The sequence below is a fragment of the Vulpes lagopus genome, chromosome 2 (genome assembly GCF_018345385.1).
Source record: "Vulpes lagopus strain Blue_001 chromosome 2, ASM1834538v1, whole genome shotgun sequence".
Classification (NCBI taxonomy): domain Eukaryota; kingdom Metazoa; phylum Chordata; class Mammalia; order Carnivora; family Canidae; genus Vulpes; species Vulpes lagopus.
In genome coordinates, this window is record NC_054825.1 from 99,205,991 (window position 1) to 99,224,827 (window position 18,837).

The 18,837-nt window shown below is 42.7% G+C and overlaps 1 protein-coding gene across 6 annotated transcripts in view; it reads left to right on the top strand.

Moving 5' to 3' along the window:
* Positions 1 to 18,837, top strand: part of ESR1 (estrogen receptor 1) — a 382,657-nt gene that overhangs the window by 86,416 nt on the left and 277,404 nt on the right. For 2 of the 6 annotated variants that reach the window (XM_041742947.1, XM_041742948.1), the window contains exon 2: positions 12,694 to 13,214. In XM_041742947.1, the coding sequence (XP_041598881.1) occupies positions 12,763 to 13,214 (452 nt within the window). In that variant the 5' untranslated portion in view covers positions 12,694 to 12,762. Of the gene's footprint in view, positions 1 to 8,507; positions 8,874 to 10,300; positions 10,635 to 11,864; positions 12,309 to 12,377; positions 13,215 to 18,837 lie in introns of those variants that run through there. The other 4 variants (XM_041742946.1, XM_041742945.1, XM_041742949.1 and 1 more) reach the window with 4 other exon arrangements.

Here is an 18,837-nt window from a genome sequence, read left to right on the forward strand (position 1 = left end):
TTTTAAAAAAGAATGTGAAAGAGAGAGAGAGAGAGAGAGAGAGAGAGAGAGTGTGTATTTTTTCTTTTATCTGCATGAACCATGTCCAGAAGGAAACTTCTGAAAACTGTTAATATCCGGGGCGCCTGGCTCAGTTGGTTAAGTGTCAGACTCTTGATTTCAGCTCAGGTCTTGATCTTGAGATCGAGCCCTGCATAAGCTCCATCTCTCTGCTTGAGATTCTCTTTCTCTTCCTTTCCCTTTACTCCTCCCTTGTCTAATCAAAACAAAGCAACCAACCTGTTAACATCCATTGTCTCCAAAGGGGAAATTGGTGAGTGGCAGGCAAAGGTGAGAGGAAATCTCAAGATGTCTAAAAATAGCTTTGGCAGTTTAAAACAGAAACTGCATTATATACTTAAAATTTTAGAGAAGTAATATCTGTAAAGAAATGATAGATGCTCAATTAACAACCATCCGGATTTACCTTAGGCCTCTGATGAGGCTTAAAGATATTGGTAAAGAAAGGCTGTTTTGGGATGTTTTAGTTGTTATAACACTGATCTGAAGGAAAAGTCTCCAGAATTGGTGATCATGTTCATACTGTACTAGCTTGGAGTGAACAGAAATAATCCTCACCACTAACCTAGCTTACAGAGAGGTTAAGACAATCTGGTTTCCTCTGCCAACGTCTTTCCTCCCCACATACAGGTTGGAGTGACAGATGATGAAGTTCTCAGTAATACACATGAGGCGCTCACAGCCACTGTAAGCGAGGCCCCCAAGTGGTACAGGCTGAGACTCATAAGGTTCTGGTTCAGAGTTTCTATGGAAATTCCTTTAAACCATGTGAAGAGTATAAAACCACGGTTGCAAGTCCTACCCACCACTCAGCAAATGTTAGATTACCCAAAACAGGCAGCAGGTCTGGGGGTAAGAGATGAAAAGTGTGTTAACTATATAGTTACAGGTGAATTTGGGCTGATTGAGAAACATTCATTTGAATGAATGCAACATTTACTTTCGAGAAATAAGCATGCCCAGATTCACGAGAAGAACTGTATTTAGTTCAATCATTCTCATGCAGGCTCTGCAAAAGCTAAATTATCATATCAGAAAGAGTTCAAGACCACATTTTTCATGAAAAGAAAAGCCCATGGGAATGGGTCTGTCAGGCTTAAACTTTGAGGCATTTGACACAAGCCTCTAGAACATGACTTTATCACTTTTGTGTTCCTCTGTCTCTAGCATCACAAAATATGGAGGGATGACATTTTAGGTATTTGGAATGGTCTCACCTTCAGTTTTCCTTTGGGAAGGTGGTTAGTCTCTCTGATTGGACTGCTATGGAGCACATCCTATGAGAGCCCTAACTTGGCCCCCAGGCACTGCTTGTGCTTATTTATATTGGATGGTTAATTGGTTATGCAAGAACAAAGACTGTCCCTGGGAGGAAGAAGGGTGTGTCTTTATTGTAGCACTTCAAGGATTAACCAAGAGATGATTTGATATAGCTCATTTCTGTTTCAAATTTTCAAACCTCTTGAGAAAGACAAGCATGGGACATACTTTACATAGAGATACCTCTTCCCAGGCCCTATGCTTTCCTTTTCATGCTTCTGTGGCTTCCACAAGTAGAGATTTCTTTGGTTTAATAAGATTTCCTTTTTTTTTTCTTTCAAGATTTTATTTATGTATTGAGAGGCAGAAAGAGAGAGAGAGAGCATGAGAGTGCAAGAGGGGAAAGAAGAAGCAGACTTCCTACTGAGCAGGGAGCCCCACACGGGGATCGATCCCAGGACCCCAGTATCATGACCTGAGCCAAAGGCAGCCGCTTAACTGACTGAGCCACCCAGGTGCCCCAAGATTTCCTTTTTTAAAATTCAAATACCTGCATGTCAGGTAAGGATGGATATTGGTATAATCAGATGGTATTTCTGTAAACTGAAATTAAGGCCTTCAGCAAACTGGAGTTTTGATGGGAGATTTTCAGCTTGAGCTCTGGGCACCCTACTGACATCTACCAAAGGCCCTGTGATGTTTCTGTCCAGAAAGGAGTATGTGACGGAGCTGCTGAAAAGGAAGCCGAAGGAGTTGAGGACACACCTGTAAGACAGAGCACATTGCCTGGGCAAACATTTTTTTATGTTAGGATTCTGGGTCATAGTGGAGCGACTCACATTGATGGAACTGGCTCTCAAAGACTTCAGGGAAGAGAGAAGCTTACTAGCAGGCAAGGAGAGGTGGAGAGGTATTAGGGACAAAAGACTGAGGGGAAGGGCAGGGCGGGGTTAAGGGGGAAAGTTGTGGTTTGTACAATATAGCCATTTATTAGCATTTGGCATAAAAGTCTATAGAATTATTCTTTCTTTGTCTTTAATGGTGCAAAAAGCTGTATGTCTTTACTCAAGAATTGGCCAAAGGTTTGCCACTAAATTCTTCTGAATCTTTGAGTGTTCATTATAAACACTCAAAGAATGAACTCAAATGAATCTTTTGAGTTCTTTTAAGAACCGAATGGGGAAAAATTAAAGAGGAAGACAAACCATGAGAGACTCCTAACTCTGGGAAACAAACAGGGTTGCAGAAGGGGAGGTGGGTGGGGAGATGGGATAACTGGGTGACGGGAACTAAGGAGGATATATGATGAGATGAGCACTGGGTGTTATACTATAGGTTGGCAAATTGAATTTAAATAAAATATTTTTAAAAAAGAAGCCATAGTTTTTAGGAAAGCTAGCACGTTTTGATCATTAAGTGGTTTTCTTGATGAGTGCCATAGCAAAATGGAAAGGACCTTTAAGTCTTTCAAATTGGATTCTCTTGATAATTGAAATGTATCAAAACAATGAACTTTTTTGGTTAAAGGGACTATAATTTGCAAGTTTTGTATAACTTAGCAGATACAAGAAGGATTTAAAGTTTTTTTTTTCTTTTTTGTTTTGTTTTGTTTTTAGCTAGAAAGTTTGATTCTGATGCTATGGTCCTAAGAGTCAGACCTAAATGAACTCTCTTCTGAGGAGTAATGAACAGAACTCATTTCTTCATGTTATAAAGGCAAATTATTTCTCTGACCACAGGTTGCTTCAATGTTTTAAACTTTTTTTTCTCAAATCTTTCTCCCCATTGCTTTACCAGTGATTTGAGAATGTGGGAGCAATCTTGTGTTTTCCAAAGAGATTTCTAAGACTCTGGGAATAGCCCCCTGAGCCACCAAGTTTATATCTTAATTTGGTTTATCCTAATCATGGCCCACACTAAGAGAAGAAAAAAATACGGTATCCACCCAAAGCGGCTGGGGCATGGGGTGAGGTGGGGTAGAAAGCATGATGTATCTTAAATTTGGAAGGCCCACGTGCCAGTCCAGTTCCCCTAGCCATATGACCTTTTGCAAGTCTCTTATGCTTTTCTGGGTCACAGTTTTCTGTGATAACTGAATAAACCTATAAAGGGACTATTGATTTTAATAGCCTGTTACGTGATAAGAAATTGGATTTATTTGGAAAATATGAATCTGCTTCCAAACTTCCCCCTAAGCTCTGGTTCTAAAGTCTAGCCAGTATATTCATTCCTTTTGTCATTGTTAACTGACTTCCTCAATAACTTAACACAAAAGGAATGAATATACTGGGATGTCTGGGAGGGATTTAAGCAATTCATTTTTCAAACAATATTTATTGGGGGTCAACTGCACATAAGGCATTATACTAGGCAATGCACTTGTGACTTGGAAAAAGAGAGCCCTTGTGTGCCTTTTTTGAATTAATAGGTCAGTGGGAGGATACAGAGAAATATACAGGAAATTCCAACAGCACGATAAGAACTATAACTGGGGGTGTTTAGAGAGCTATGGGCTTTTATAGGAGAAGCCCATTTTCCATTAGGAAATCAAGGAAGACTTCCTGGTGGCTGTGATGTCTCAAGGGAGACTTGGAGGATAGATAGGAGTAAGTCTGATGAAAGAATGGGAAAAAGATTTCAGGTAGAATAAATAATTTATGTGAGTATTTAGACTTAGACAAGATCCAGAGGGTTGGAGTAACTTGAAAAGAATTCAACATGGCAGGAGCACAATACCTGTCTGAGAATGAGAACTCCAGGGAACTCTGGAGAAATGAGAAGAACAATTCAAGTTCTTTTACTGTTGAGGAAGATTACTCTTCTTGCAGTGTGGAGAATGGACAGTGAAAGAAAAAGGCTAGAGGCACAGCTTGGGAGAGTAGAGAATGGCCTGAAAACCATAACAAGGATGAGAAAAGAGAGTAGACTCAGAGCAGTCAAGGACATGGAAATAAAGATTTGTGATGGGTCATATCTATGCAGTGAGAAAGAGGGGCAAGGCTGCAGGCTGGATGTTTTTGCTTACACAGTTAGACGAATAACCGTGCCATTTGCTGAGATAGGAGACATAAAGTAGAATAGGTCTGGGGAAAAGAGAAGTTAATTTTGGACAAGTTGAGCTTCCAATGGCCAGCCCATAGGAGGTACTCAATAAATATTTATTGAATGAATGAATATGCAAGTAATGTGGCTCTCCTAGCCAGCAAAGAGATGTTTGTTGGGTGGAGAGATCTAGTTTTTTTTTTTTTTTAAGATTTTATTTATTTATTCATGAGAGACACACAGAGAGAGGCATAGGAATAGGCAGAGGGAGAAGCAGGCTCCTTGCAGGGAACCTGATACGGGACTCGATCCCAGGATCCCAGGATCATGACCTGAGCCAAAGGCAGATGCTCAATGGCTGAGCCACCCAGGTGCCCTGAGAGATCTATTTTTAATAGATTCACCTGTACTCTTCAATGTACAGATGAAACTTAGAACCCTGGGAGTGGTTGACATCATCCAGGGGAAGAAGTACAGAGGAGACAGGAGGCCCTAGGTGCTAAAGCTGGAGGAATATCAGTACATAGGCTCAGACAGAGGCAGAGATGCTCTTGTAAGTGGCAACGTAGGAGGGGTCATTAAATAGAAGTAAACACTAGCTCCTTAGACATAAGTTCTGTGAGGGCAGAGATACTCATTTTGTTTATATTTTGGTGCTGCTAGGAGCAGAGCTGTGTTTCTCCAAAATTTATATGTTGAAGCCCTAACCTCCAAGGTGACTGTCTGGAAACAGGATTTTTTTTTTTTGTGGGGGGGTAATTAATGTTAAATGAAGTCATAAGAGTAGAGTCCTAATCCAATAGGACTGTGGCCTTTTGAGAAGAAGGGCAAACTCTCTCTGCTCTGTGAGGACACAGGGAAAAGGTGACCATCTGAAAGCCAGGAAGGGAACCTTCACTAGAGTCTGACCATGCTGGCACCCTCATCTCAGACTTCCAGTCTCCAGAACTGTAAGAACATAAATTTCTGTTTTTAAGCCACCTAGGCTATGGTATTTTGTTATGGCAGCCTGGCTAACTGAGATGGTGCCCCACACTTAGAAATGGTCCTGGTAAATAGGGAGTAATCAGCATTTTAAAAAATTTAAGATATAATTGACATAGCATTGTATTATCTATACATTTTTTTGAGTCAATTGAATAAATGAGTCATTCTCTGGCATGCTCATAAGCACACCACTTCCTTGAGACAGCGTGTTTGTAATGAGGGGGCTGGGAGAAGGGAACACTGGCTAGCATGGAGATCTGGGTGCTTAGGGGGAGTGAGAGGGAGCCAATTATCCAGATGAGTATGGTAACAAAATAGGAAGAAAGACCTAAAAAAGCTCAAGATGCACAAATCTCCTTTTTTACCATTTGGCTAAGGCTGGTTCTGAAACTGGGCAGGTTTCTTGGTTGATTATTAGGTGTGTGTGCATTTGTGTGTGTGTGTATGTGTATGCTTGTGTGTGTGCAAAGGCCCTCCCCAACATAATTAGATAGGACTATTTGAACCAAAGTGAATTTAGGCCCAGTCTGGATATTGCTCTCTACAGAGAATACCCTTAGCTGGCAATGAGATTTCTCAAGTACATAACAGATAAAGGGAGGAAAAGGGACACAGTGTAATAATAATTGGAATAATTGGAATTCTTTTATCATTCGTGGCACTTATAGTTAAAGTACTTTCTAATGTGTCTTTTGCCACATGCAATATAAGTAAATTATATTAAAGGATTCTAAAAATTAAAAAAAAAAGTTTTTTTAAGAAAATGCAAGATGAAAGTTACTAAATTCCATTGTAAGCTGATGAATGAAATCTGCATCATTCACTGATTCACAGTAAAGAGTTGCCTTTCTGCCTGACAACCCAAAATTCAAGCCATCTCTATCAACTCCTGGGTAAAAAGCCCGGAAATGGCATCTGAATCCCAGCGTTTGTAAGATTAAGCATCTTGGGGTTTGGTTCTTGGCTTATAAATTATTTTATTTACTTTTTTTATTTTTGGCTGGCAATGGGAAGAAAAGACTGTTTAAGAAAATGTTAAAGAATATGGATTCCACTTGGCTTTTTATTAATTTGTATCTTTGCGGGCTTATGTAACATTTGATCACGTAAAGCCTGTTACACTTTGTGAAGAAGCTGACTCCAAGGAAAGGATTCTTGCTGAGAGGTTAGTTCTGCACTTTGATGCCTTGGCAAAGCTTCATGCCCAGCACTTGACTGATTGTGTCATTGGTTGGAAATGGGGTGTACGTGCTCCAATTTGTAAGAGGTCATGGTCCACATTCTGGGCCAAGAGGCAAAATAAATATATGAAATTAGAGCCGAAATTAGAACAGTGGTTGCCTAGAAGGGTTAGGGGTCAACTAGGGCAGGGCATGAAGGGAACTTTCAGGGAAGTTCTGCAAATACTCTGTCACCTCACTGAGATGATTGTTACGAGGGCATGCCCATTTATTTAACTCACCAACTGTACACATTAAAATATGTGCATTTCACTGCATATACAAAATTCAAAGGTCAGCTGTAAAAAGTCTAAGAGCACCAAAACCCTTAAAACAAATAGGCTGAATTCTTTTTAAAATGAGCAAAACTTAAAAGGCAGTTCCTTTTTCTTTTACTTTGGAGGAAAATGAATGGTGTCAAATAAATGCACAAAGACAAGCTCCCAAACAGAGCATTTTAATTTTTTTTATTCTTTATTAATTTTATTTAGAGAGCGTGCACAAGTCGGGGAGGGCAGAAGGAGAGGGAGAGAGAATCCCAAGTAGGCTCCACACCCATCATGGAACTTGATGTGGGGTTTCAAGTCGATCTCACGACCCTGATATCTTGACCTGTGCCGAAATCAAGTCGGATACTTAACTGCCTGAACCACCCAGGTGCACTCCTAAACAGAGAATTTTTAATCAAAGTAATGATCAGTTTAGACACAGCTATACCTTCATGTCTTGGAGTGAAGGAACCATCTCTAGTACTATAAGCTGTTTTGGAAATAATTCCACATTTATTTCCTTTCATGTTTCTGTTGGGGGAATAATGTTTTTGTAGATGTAAAAAGCTTTTAATGGAGCTAGAGAAGAAACTATGTTTGGTCATAGTATTATCTGGTTACGAACTAAAAATTCAGAGCTCTCTTGTGAGTCATGCTGCCAAGAATTGCAGGCTTAATCTTCAAGATGGTATGAATTTGAATTTTGACTTTATGGCTTCAGACAGTATGAGGATACAAAGATAATCATTTGGCAAAAACACTTTTGAAAATGGTAGAATGTGACGTGGAAATTTGGCTTTTAGAGATGGTTATCAGATAAATGTGATACTGTTTTATTCATCTAAGTATCTGGATTAATAAATTAGCCAATATTTGATGACCTGATATGACCAGGCACAGTGCTAGGCACTCAGCAAATTCCCAAATAATTCTATTCTATACGGGTCTTGTTCTCAAGGAGCTTCTGAGCAGGACAGGGGGGAGTTTTTAACATATTAAAAAACATATTAATAACTCTTTTTAAAAAAAGATTTTATTTATTCATGAGAGACACACAGAGAGAGGCAGAGATATAGGCAGAGGGAGAAGCAGGCTTCCTGCAGGGAACCTGATGTGGGATTCGATCCCAGGACCCTGAGATCAGTACCTGAGCCAAAGGCAGATGCTCAACCACTGAGCCACCCAGGTGCCCCTATTAATAACCCATTTAAAGAAGATTGTAATAAATGTGTGAGAATATCATTGGTGTTCAGTGGAGAGGAAACTCCTTTTAAGAAGGAATAAAGGAAGACTTTACGGTTGTGGTGGGATTTGGTCCGGACCTTGAAAATGAGTGTGCTGGCCCCTGACAAACCAGCAAAGCAGGGGTTGTAGGCAGAGAGGGTGTCATCAGGAAAGCTGTGAGTGCTCAGTGCGCTGGGGGATGATGAGGGGGGGGTGTTTGTCTGCAGCACGGGGTACAAGTTGTCTACAAGTTGTTAGAGGAGGTACAGGAGGCAGGAGGAAGGCCTGAGCCCCTGGGGGAGCTATGAACTGGGGAAGGGCTAGAGCCAGCTCCTCAGAGGATGGATCCTGAAGCAATGAGATCCTCGGAGGTAAAAGGCAGCAGGATTTAAGACGTAGGGGGAATAGAGAGGCAGACAGGTCCCTAGGAGGCTCTTGTTACGAGTAAGGTAATGCCAGCCGAAGAAGCCTGATGGAAGCGGAGGGACCGGGAGAGGCAGCTCTTCTAGAATGCTCAGCAATGTGGCAATGTGGAAGGCCAGGGAGGGAGAGACAGCCATCCCAGAAGACTGGGAGACTGTCGTCCTGCGACTGACCGGAGGGACAGGGATGCTGTTCATAGTCCAGGGTTGAGAAGGACGTCATGTTTGTGGGAGAGAACAGGATGACTCATATTTCGAGCCAGCCAGAAATGCCCAGGAGACGCTGGAAAAGTGGGTCCGGAGATACACTCGGCGGTGGAGCAAGAGAGAGAGCGAGAGCGAGAGACGCCCCTTCTTCACCTGCCAGGACCGGGCAGTCGTGACAGTGGGTGAGCACCTGAGCACCTGCAGCGTGACCCCCGCGGAGAGGGAAGGGGGGCGGGCAGAGAGCTGGCTGCCCTGGGGAGGTTGTTTGCCAGAAGCAGTAAAGGAAAACTGGCAAGGTGCAGTACCTCCCCCGACCCTGTCCCCAAGCCTGGGAGATGATGCTGACCAGGAAGAAGGAAGAGAAGGCTGGAGAGAGAGCAGTCAAGAAAACTGCCTTTAGTGGACTCACCTTGACTGCTGCTCTCAGCAAATCAAAGTCTAGGAAGATTATTTACAGAGTCTCCTTCGTTTTTCTTTCTTCCTTCTTTTTCCCCCTAGCCTTCCTTCCCTTCTTCCTTCCTGCACAGTTTTGGACTGGCCCAGTGCATGGGGGGCCACCGTTAACCTAAGGAGGAGTTGGGATTCGCCACTGTCACCGAAGAAGTGTAACTGTCTTTTCAGTATTTGTCTTTACAGCTGATTGTGGAGGGAGCTGCTTCTCTGCTCTAATGTTGCAACGTTTTGGGTCTTTTAAAGCATGAAAGATATGTTTGCAATATGACATTAACATTTTTGTAACTCTGTTTTATATAACTTTTTACTTCTTTCTTCGCACTGCTCTCCAGAGCCACTCATAACACCTCGGTAACTGCGTAGGGTCCCAGGGCCAGAGACTGGCCACTCCTGGCATTGTGATGAGAGTTATTTAATACCCAAGGCCATGACTAATGTCTGGCAACAAAGGTTCCACTAGGCGTCACGTGTCCTGGGACCTTGGGTGAGGGCAAAAAAGGGAGCCACCTTATTATTGTGTTGTTAGTACCATGGTCAGGAGAAAAGTTGAAGACTAGGTGGATCCATCCAGGCAGGGCACCTCTTTGAAGTGAGAGACCCTTGCTCTCCATGGTCAATGCCAGCACACCCAGAGAGCCTAAAATCAGTTTAAAACAGAGGTGTCCACCTTTGTCTTATCTTCATACCCTAGGTTTTCAATAATATATATTTTTTGTCATATGTTTACAGAAAGCAGTCAACTGAGCTATTCGTGGAAAGGTTTGTGGGTTTGGTTAACGAGGTGGAGGAGTATTACATTTCAGCTGGAAACACATCCCTAGAATGCCAAAACATTTATTCCAAAGTCTGGTTTCCTGGTGCAATCGGAGGCACGGCAATAGTGTGTCTGTTCAGAGACTAGGGGGCTGGGGCCAGCAAGGCATTTGATCCAAGTGTATTCCAGAAGGCTTTTATTGTTAAATTATATTCTTCAGGAAAAACCGCCCATGTCACATTTTGTAAACTTGATATCCATACACTTTTGACTGGCATTCTATTTTAGCCATAAGCCTATGATTTACAGCAAGCCTGTTTTCCCTCTTGCATAGGGTGGCAGCAGAAAGCATGGGGTGCTTTCCAGGCTCCAAGGATAAGGAGCAAATGGGGCTGGGGTTTTGTTTCTCCCCAATAACGCTGACTCTAGCTGTGCCACTCTGCTCTCCATGAGCAGACAGCAAGCTTCTCCTTACTCCCCACTGCCATTCATCCAGCTCCCTGCAGCAGCCCAGCTGCTGTGTTTGTCGGGAGGGGCTGCCAAGTGCCCTGCCTACTGGCTGCTTCCCGAATCCCTGCCATTCCACACACAAACACATCCACACACGCTCTGCCTCGCTCACACACGGAGCTACACGCACATGCGAGCACATTCCTTCCTTCCTTCTCACTGCCTCAGCCCTTGACTTCTACAAGCCCATGGAACATTTCTGGAAAGACGCTCTTGATCCAGCAGGGTAGGATTGTTTTGATTTCTCTCTTTGTAGCTTTAGCATTTTGAGAAAGCAACTTACCTTTCTGGCCAGTGTCTGTATCCTAGCAGGGAGATGAGGATTTGCTGTTTTCAGTGGGTCTATGTGTGCATCTCCTTTTTCTTCCAGGACTTGTAGGATTCTTTGTGTAATTTATGTATAATTTGGTGGGTGCAGATTTTTAAGAGCCCTATGAAGTGCTTTTTGTATGTGCTTAGAAAAGACATTTGAAAATTGAAAGTGTGATTTATGGGAACGAAATCATCTGTAAAAAAAAATTGCTTTGGAAAGTAATGGTTGCTGACCATAAAGAGAAATATCTGTGATTTACCTAATGTGTTTTTAACCCTTTCTTTGCTTACAATCTATGGTTATTGATGCTAAGCTCAATTTTGTCTTCCTATTAAACCAACGACTCTGCATACTGTCCAGAAATGGTCTGTTTGTTCTTGTAAGAACCAGGTAAAATGTGTAGTTATTAGTATAAAAAGATTTAAAAAAATATTGTTAGTCACAGTAACTGTGGCATTTATGTGTGCCATGAATGTTTGTTAGGTAGTCTGTTGGGTGTTTGGGATAGCAATTAAAGCAAAGCATTAATGGTCATATCAGATAGTTGTATCAGAGTCTATTAGGCTGGGGCAAGGGAAGTTTATTAGGAAAGTATAGACTCTCCAAGATTGTGGGTGCACAATATATTTGCCACCTCTTGTGTGAATACGTACATATATATTGTGTTGGTGTGCATGTTTAGATTTTAATTCAGTTCAAAACTTTTTTCTATTCCTTTTTCTGATATTCCTGAATATCTGACTCTGCATATCCTAGCCAAGTGAATGGAGAAGGTTGAATTGCAGGAATAAAGAACAGAAACGTAGCATTGCATTTCCGAATTTGTTGGTTAGACCAACAGTGTAACATAGTGGCCAAAGATCCGGTTAATGAACTGAGGTTACATTTTGTATGAAAAGGTCACATTTCATATTTAGCTTTCTGAAGTTTTGGTTGCATAACCTGTGGAAGACACGAACACCCATGTGTGCCTAACCAAAGGTTTTTGTGAATCATCATTCACATGAGAATTCATAATGGGAGCTAGTACAGTACCGCGGTCCAACACAAACATACAAGTCAGGCTGGGAGCATCTCAGAAAGGTCCTGGCTAGGAGGGACCACTCTAGGGCAATTTTGCAGATGGGGAAACTGAGGGCTGGCATCATTCTGCTGATTGCAAAGTGCGGCTCTTCCTACAGGTACACCTTGAATCTCCTCCCCTCTTCTCCCCAGATGTCTCTCTCCTCTCAGTCCCTGCAGCTGCTAAATATAGCTGTCTGTGGCTGGCTGCACATGCAACCGCACACCCCATTCTATCTGCCATATCTCAGTTACAGAGTGGCCCTCCCCAGGGTCATTCTATGTACACACCACGTATTCCCAGCCAACTAGGAGAGTGGATCAAACAGAAAGAGAGACAAACAGAGATAGATTGGAGTCTGGCATGGGGGCACATAAGGCAGCGCGGTGGAGAAAGCCGGCCCCTGCCTTGGTCTTGCGAGTTTGTCGTACACGTCGTCTTCCCCAGGCCACCTTTAGGAGATCCCTCTGCGCCCCCGCCCTCCTGCCGTGAGATGTAGCCTCCTTGCAGCGGCGACCAGTAAAGTAAAGTTCAGGGAAGCTGGTTTTTTTGGGATCGCTCCAAAACGAGTTGCGCGCCCGGGAGTGATGTTTAAACCAATGTCAGTGCAAGGCAACAGCCCCTGGCCGGCTTCCAGCACCTTTGTAATGCATATGAGCGCGGGAGACCGGTACTTAAAGTTGGAGACCCGGAGCCGGGACTCGGCTGAGCGCGCCCTGCGCCCGGCAGCCCTGCGCCCTGCAGCCCTGCAGCCCTGCAGCCCTGCAGCCCTGCAGCCCGGCTCCGCGGGACGCGCGGGCTCCGCTCCCGGGCAGGGCTCCGGCTCCGGCTCCCGGGGCAGGGCCAGGCTCCTCCGCCGCGGGACCTGCGCGGCGCCGCCTCTAACAGCGGGCTGTGCTCTTCTTCCAGGTGGCCGGCCGGCTGCTGAGCGCCCGCCGCGCCCGGGGACGGAGCGCGCCCTGCCCGCCGCCGCGGACCATGACCATGACCCTCCACACCAAGGCGTCCGGGATGGCCCTGCTGCACCAGATCCAAGGGCCCGAGCTGGACACCCTGAACCGCCCGCAGCTCAAGATCCCCCTGGAGCGGCCCCTGGGCGAGGTGTACGTGGACAGCAGCAAGCCCGCCGTGTACAACTACCCCGAGGGGGGCGCCTACGACTTCAACGCCGCGCCCCCCGCGCCCGCGCCCCTCTACGGCCAGTCGGGCCTCAGCTACGGGCCCGGGTCCGAGGCGTTCGGCGCCAACGGCTTGGGGGGCTTCCCGCCGCTCAACAGCGTGTCCCCGAGCCCGCTGGTGCTGCTGCACCCGCCGCCTCAGCTCTCGCCCTTCCTGGGGGTGCACCCCCACGGCCAGCAGGTGCCCTATTACCTGGAGAACGAGCCGAGCGGCTACCCGGTGCGCGAGGCCGGCCCGCCCGCCTTCTACAGGTATCCGCGCCGCCCGCGCCTCGTGGGGTGGCAGCTGCGCCCCCGCGGCCGGGAGCAGCCGCAGGCCGCGGGGCCCTGGGGCCCTGGGGCCCGGCGCGGGGCAGCGGGCGGGGGCGGAGGAGACTTTGCCCATCTTCCGAGGGAGCCGAGTTCTCTCGCTTGGCAGCAGGAGGAAAACCGTATTCTCCACCCCCAACCCCCCTCCCCATCTGCAGGAGCGGCAAATCTGAAAGCCCGTGGGCTTCCAAACTCATTCTGGAAAACCGTACAGGGCTGCGCTTATTTTTTGGGGGAGGGGGACAGGGAAGGGGGAGCAAGACCCCAAAGCAAATAAACGCAAAGCTCTTGGAGTTCCTAGTGAATGCCCCGCTTTGGTATTTAAGGTTGGAGGGGTGTGTGTGTGTGTGTGTGGTGGGTGGGGGGGTTTAGCGGAGCTCATTTTAATTTATTATTATTATTAATTATTATTTTGAAATGGTTTTTAATGTGCTTGCGAAATCTTCTTTCATCCAGCATTTCTGATTGGAAATATGCGCGCTATTATTATGATGACAATGGTTTTTGTTTGTTTGTTTGTTTTAGTAAGCAATGCTAGCACTTACTCCCCACCCCCACCCCCCACCCCCCCTCCTCTCCATCCCAAGCTCCAGGGCTTTAGGATCGCTCCTTAGAAGAGCCCTAGAGGAGTTGAAGGAGTCTTACTTAATGAGTTTCTGATTTCTGAGTTATCTGGCTGGGTCCGTGGCGGAGCAGATTGCTGGCATAGGACTACTGACAGCCGAAAATTTATAGGTGTCTTGTGGGTTGAAAACATGCCGCATCGAGGAGTGTTTTGAAATAACTCCCCTGCCAGCGAAGTTACAGTTCTGGCCTACCCGACAGAGCGTGCCCCGGGAATGGTGTTCTGGGTCAGCGCGCGATTCTGTGCCTCTTGGTTGCTGTCGAAGTGTTAGTAAGCCCAGCACACACAGGACACGTTTGTGACTTGAGTGGCCAGTATTTTGTGTCCTGATGTCCCCCACCCCCACCTCCAAGGATTTTATACTCCCCTCCCCTCCCCTCTCCTCTCCCATTACCTACCTTGGACAGTTTCCTCTGTTCTCTTCTTGATGGACCTTGGGAGGGCTTAGGTGGATGATTCTGACGAACACCTGTGCCCTAGGCACCCAATGGCCAGATATACTCTGGAGTGGGTTTGCAAAGCCTCAGGGCACCCACGTGGCTGGGTGCTGAGTTGGGCACAGCCAGACTGCAGACTGGTGTCTGCACTAGCCTGCTGGTCTCACCTGGACCCTTCTTCTGCATTGCAAGCCATGGACTCTTTTCTATTCACTGTTCTATTTCCAGAGATATTCATAGCAGAAGAAACAGGAAGAAGGTGCAGGTTGGCCCCAGAGAATATCAAAGGGCACACTCTTCGGGTATCTGATCATATCCCATAACCTTTGGCCTCCTCAGAGGACTTTAGAGCATCCCACAGCCAGACAGGTTCAGACTGAGTTATTACTTAAAAGATGAAGAATGAACAAAACTTTTAAAAAGTTGGCATATTTCAAATTCATTTTACTTGTTAAAATTCAGGCTTAAAATGGAAAGAGAAATAGAATTTATTCTGCTCACTTTTTTTTTTTAAGTGTGAGAACAAAATATAACAATTAAGTCTTATTCACACAACCTTTTAAACTCCTTGATGTGAAGGAAGGCACTGGTATGATGTGAATTCCATAACCTTATGGTGGACTACAGAAACTATTTTCTTTTCCATTTAATTTTCAGTTCTTTTATTGCAAATTAATCCTACTGAATTTCAATGGGTGCTAATGAGACTGCTCCTCGGTGGATTATTTACTGCTTGCTAATAATTACAAAGTGAGCATGGTCAAATAAAGAGGGGACCACATTTAATTCAAAATTGTTCCATCATCCCAGTGGCAAATAATATCACTATAATATGCCCCATCTTAAACTTTTTGCATTAGATGATATTCAAATATGTTTAGGATAATGAAAAAAATGACCTGGAACTTGAATAATAAAGTTAAAAACTCATACAATGGATTTTAACGTGGAAACTCAGTTTTAGAATGATTTTCCCTTTGCAGTTTATTTCCTATAACATCCTTACTCTTTGGTTTGAATTTGGCTTCTGGGTAACCAGGGAGGAAGAGTTGACACTATACAAGTGTTCTTTCAAATGGACAGATGTTATTTAGTATTTTTGCCCTCTCAGTTTTCCTGTTTGAATAACTCTGGGTAAAAAGAAAAAAATCGATTAAGCTCTTTTAGAAACCATCTGTTGTCTTCAGTAGTTATCAAAGTTTTGGGGGTTGAAAGCAGTGTTTTCAAACTGCTTGTTATGATCCAGGGGATCATGAAATCAGCTTAGTGAGTCTGGAACACTTTTTTTTTCTTTTTAAGGAATAAAATAGAAAAGAATATAATAAAAAATATCGGAGGGCATAATATTTAGTAAGGGTGGATTTTGTTTCCTGAAAATTTGTTTTAATTATATATGCTTTTATGTGCTGACTCCGATATAAAATGTATTTCTTACCATGGACATTTGAAAGTTGGAGGCCTAACACGTTATGGTCAGTAAAAAAACAAAAAAAAATTTAGGTAAGTGACTAGTTGTTTTAGCTACACAAACCAAAAAGGTTTTTTGGTTGTCTTTATTTTATTTTCCCCCTATAAATTAGCTGATGTCTTCAGGCCAGTTGGAGTAAGCTTTATTACTTCTAATTCTTAACTTTTCCATTTGTAAAATGGTGTTGTCATGTGAATTGTCTACTTGAATGTCCCACTGGGATGTTCAGAGAATTTATGTGAAGTTCATATTATTTAGCATTAAGATGCTATTAGAATAAGATGCTATTAGAATTTATGTGAAGTTCATATTATTTAGCATTAAGATGCTTATTAGAATAAGACTTTATTCTAATGGCCATAATGTCCAGCCATATCCGTATAAAAAAATGCAATAGGTAAAACTGCCCTGGGCATATGTGAGGAAGATTGTCATGTGCCCCAACAAATTGTTGAGAGGGGATACATTGTAAGCAGGCATGCTGTGGCTTTGCAAGGTGTATTACTTAAAATTTCCTGATGAAGGTAAATGAGAATTGCCTTATCCTCAGTGCCTTCTTAGTGTTCAAACAACTTAGGAGGTTTAAATAAAACTAAAGATGAAATATAATTATTTCCACCGTGTTTTTAAAAATTCAAATTAAGTATTTAGTGTCCGTGTTCATTTTAGTTTTACTACTCAGTATTCTTTTTTTTGGTTTTTTTTTTTTTTTTTTACTACTCAGTATTCTTAAAGGCTAAATTGTACCCACTTCTCCCCCCAAAACTTGACAAACACACAGATCTTTAGCATCAAAATCAATGTCGTAGGAATTTGCCTGTTGGCTGTATGCATATTTTGAATGAATATGTGTTCATTGGCCATCATTTAAAAACGATGTCTCAACTTTAAATAAGGCTCATTTCTAGAGAGAGATTTGAAGAGCTAGTTTTCAAGTTTCCAGTAATTCTTTCCTTGTATTTCGGTGATATTTTAGCACTCTTTCTGTCTGTTCTTACTTATTTCATTCATTTGAGTTGTTACTGTTCACCTGACATTTTGTGTTGGTTTAGGGAAGGAACCACATATTGCCTTGGGAATGAGTGTATTTTAGGTTGAAAAATGGATTCACATCTTGAATCCCCGTTTCATTTTCACCTACTCCATGTGGCTTGTACCTGTTTGGTAGAAAGCCCCTGAAGGATAATTGCCACTTATTCTAATCTTCTTTCTCACACTCATTTAATTTGGATCCTTGGATTGCTTTTGTGAATGTATTTCGGATATGACATTCATCGTTTGGGAAAATTCAGATTTAGCATTTGGGTTTCTTATTGTTTTAAGAACATAAAAGACAGGGGCAAGATATCAACAATGACAGGAACAACAGATATAGGAAAAACTATAAAAGATGACATGGTTTCTGTTAATGATAAGATATTAATAATTTTGTCAAGTGGATCATGTATAGGAAGGTAGTACATAAGCTACACAAGCATTCAACATTTTATTATTTCTTTCACATATTAATATTCATTCCAGTGCTTTTGCAAGCTAAAAGGTAGTAGGAAAGGAAAGATTTAAGTGCTCAGGAGTTTCATTACAAATATTAATTAATGACAATGTGAAATCATTTTCTGTGGAAGTCAAATTTAAATAAAATCTTTATTAAAATCTGCAACATTTGTTTGCAGCCTGGGTTATCATAAATAACATTTATTTGTAGATACATTAAAAAAATCAAAACCCTGATTATATGAAAATAGTTTTACATAAGGAAATTTATTAATTGTAATTATATTTTTTTCTAAAATACCCACTCAGCACAAAATGAATACATCTGACTCCTCCTTGTGACATCAGTATTATTTTTAATGTAACTTTAGAAGAACGCAGTACAAGGAACGGCATACTAAGTGTGTTCCCTCCTTTTCCAGGATACATTGACTGGATAGGACAAGTTAGTCATTTAGTTTAATTCCAAGACTCCGTTTGCTTTTTGAAGAAGGAAAACAGGATAGCCACAACTGTTCAGAACCAAGATGCACACTCCAGAGAAAGATGATTTATAAATCCCCAAAATACAGCCACTCAAACACAAAGCAACCAAAGTGAAACTGTGAGGGATTTTATAGAAATGAGGCAGCCCATCAAAGCCATCAAATAGTTTTGTTTTAGATTTTAAACTCTGCCAATGAGTTGATAGATAATACCCCTTTTAAAAAAAGGTGTGTGTGAGCTGTTCTCTGCTGTGCTCCTAAAACATAACCCCCTGCTGCCCTCTGAAATCTGAAGACTTCAGTGGGCTGGAGGTTAAGGATGCACCTTTATGATATTCTCGGTCTCGAGAGGGAAGAAACCATAATTACCGAGTTCTGCACTTTGCAGGATGTTATTAGGGATTCTGAGGGAAGCTTGGCATTAATCAACATTTTCAATCATATGTGTATGTTTAGAACCTATTAAATATATGAAAGATAGAAAAGACAAGTATTTTGGTCCCAATTGATGAAATTTTATGTAGTTTGGTAAAGTAATAATTTCAAGAAGCTAGGTCAAATAGAAAACGAGGTGACTGACACTTGTAAGTGATATGGTGGGATGATGGAGGAATCATAGTGGTGGTGAGGATGAGGATGGTGACAGTGATGGCAAGAAAGTACTGGTGTCCACTGTGGTAGGCAGTAGTTCTAGATGCCTGTGATATAGCCTGGAGATGTGTATCCTACTCAGAAATCAAATCCTTTTAATGTACTTCATCTATTTTTGCGTAGTTATAATTTAAGAAACAATCAATGTCAATTGAGTAATAGTCAATTACTGATGTTATCAATAATATTAATACCATAATTCTAATAAGTACTACATGAGAAATTTAAAAAGAAAAATCCAAACAAGCCTGGATTTTTTTTTTTATGTCTCCTTTTTAGATGGACAAAATTAGGTCCTCAGTCTACTCCCATAACATCTGCTTTAATGAAATGTGTTACCGTGGGTGAGATAGTAGGCTACTTTGTCATGTATTTTTCTACGTTCTGTGAATTATGCCTTGGGAAA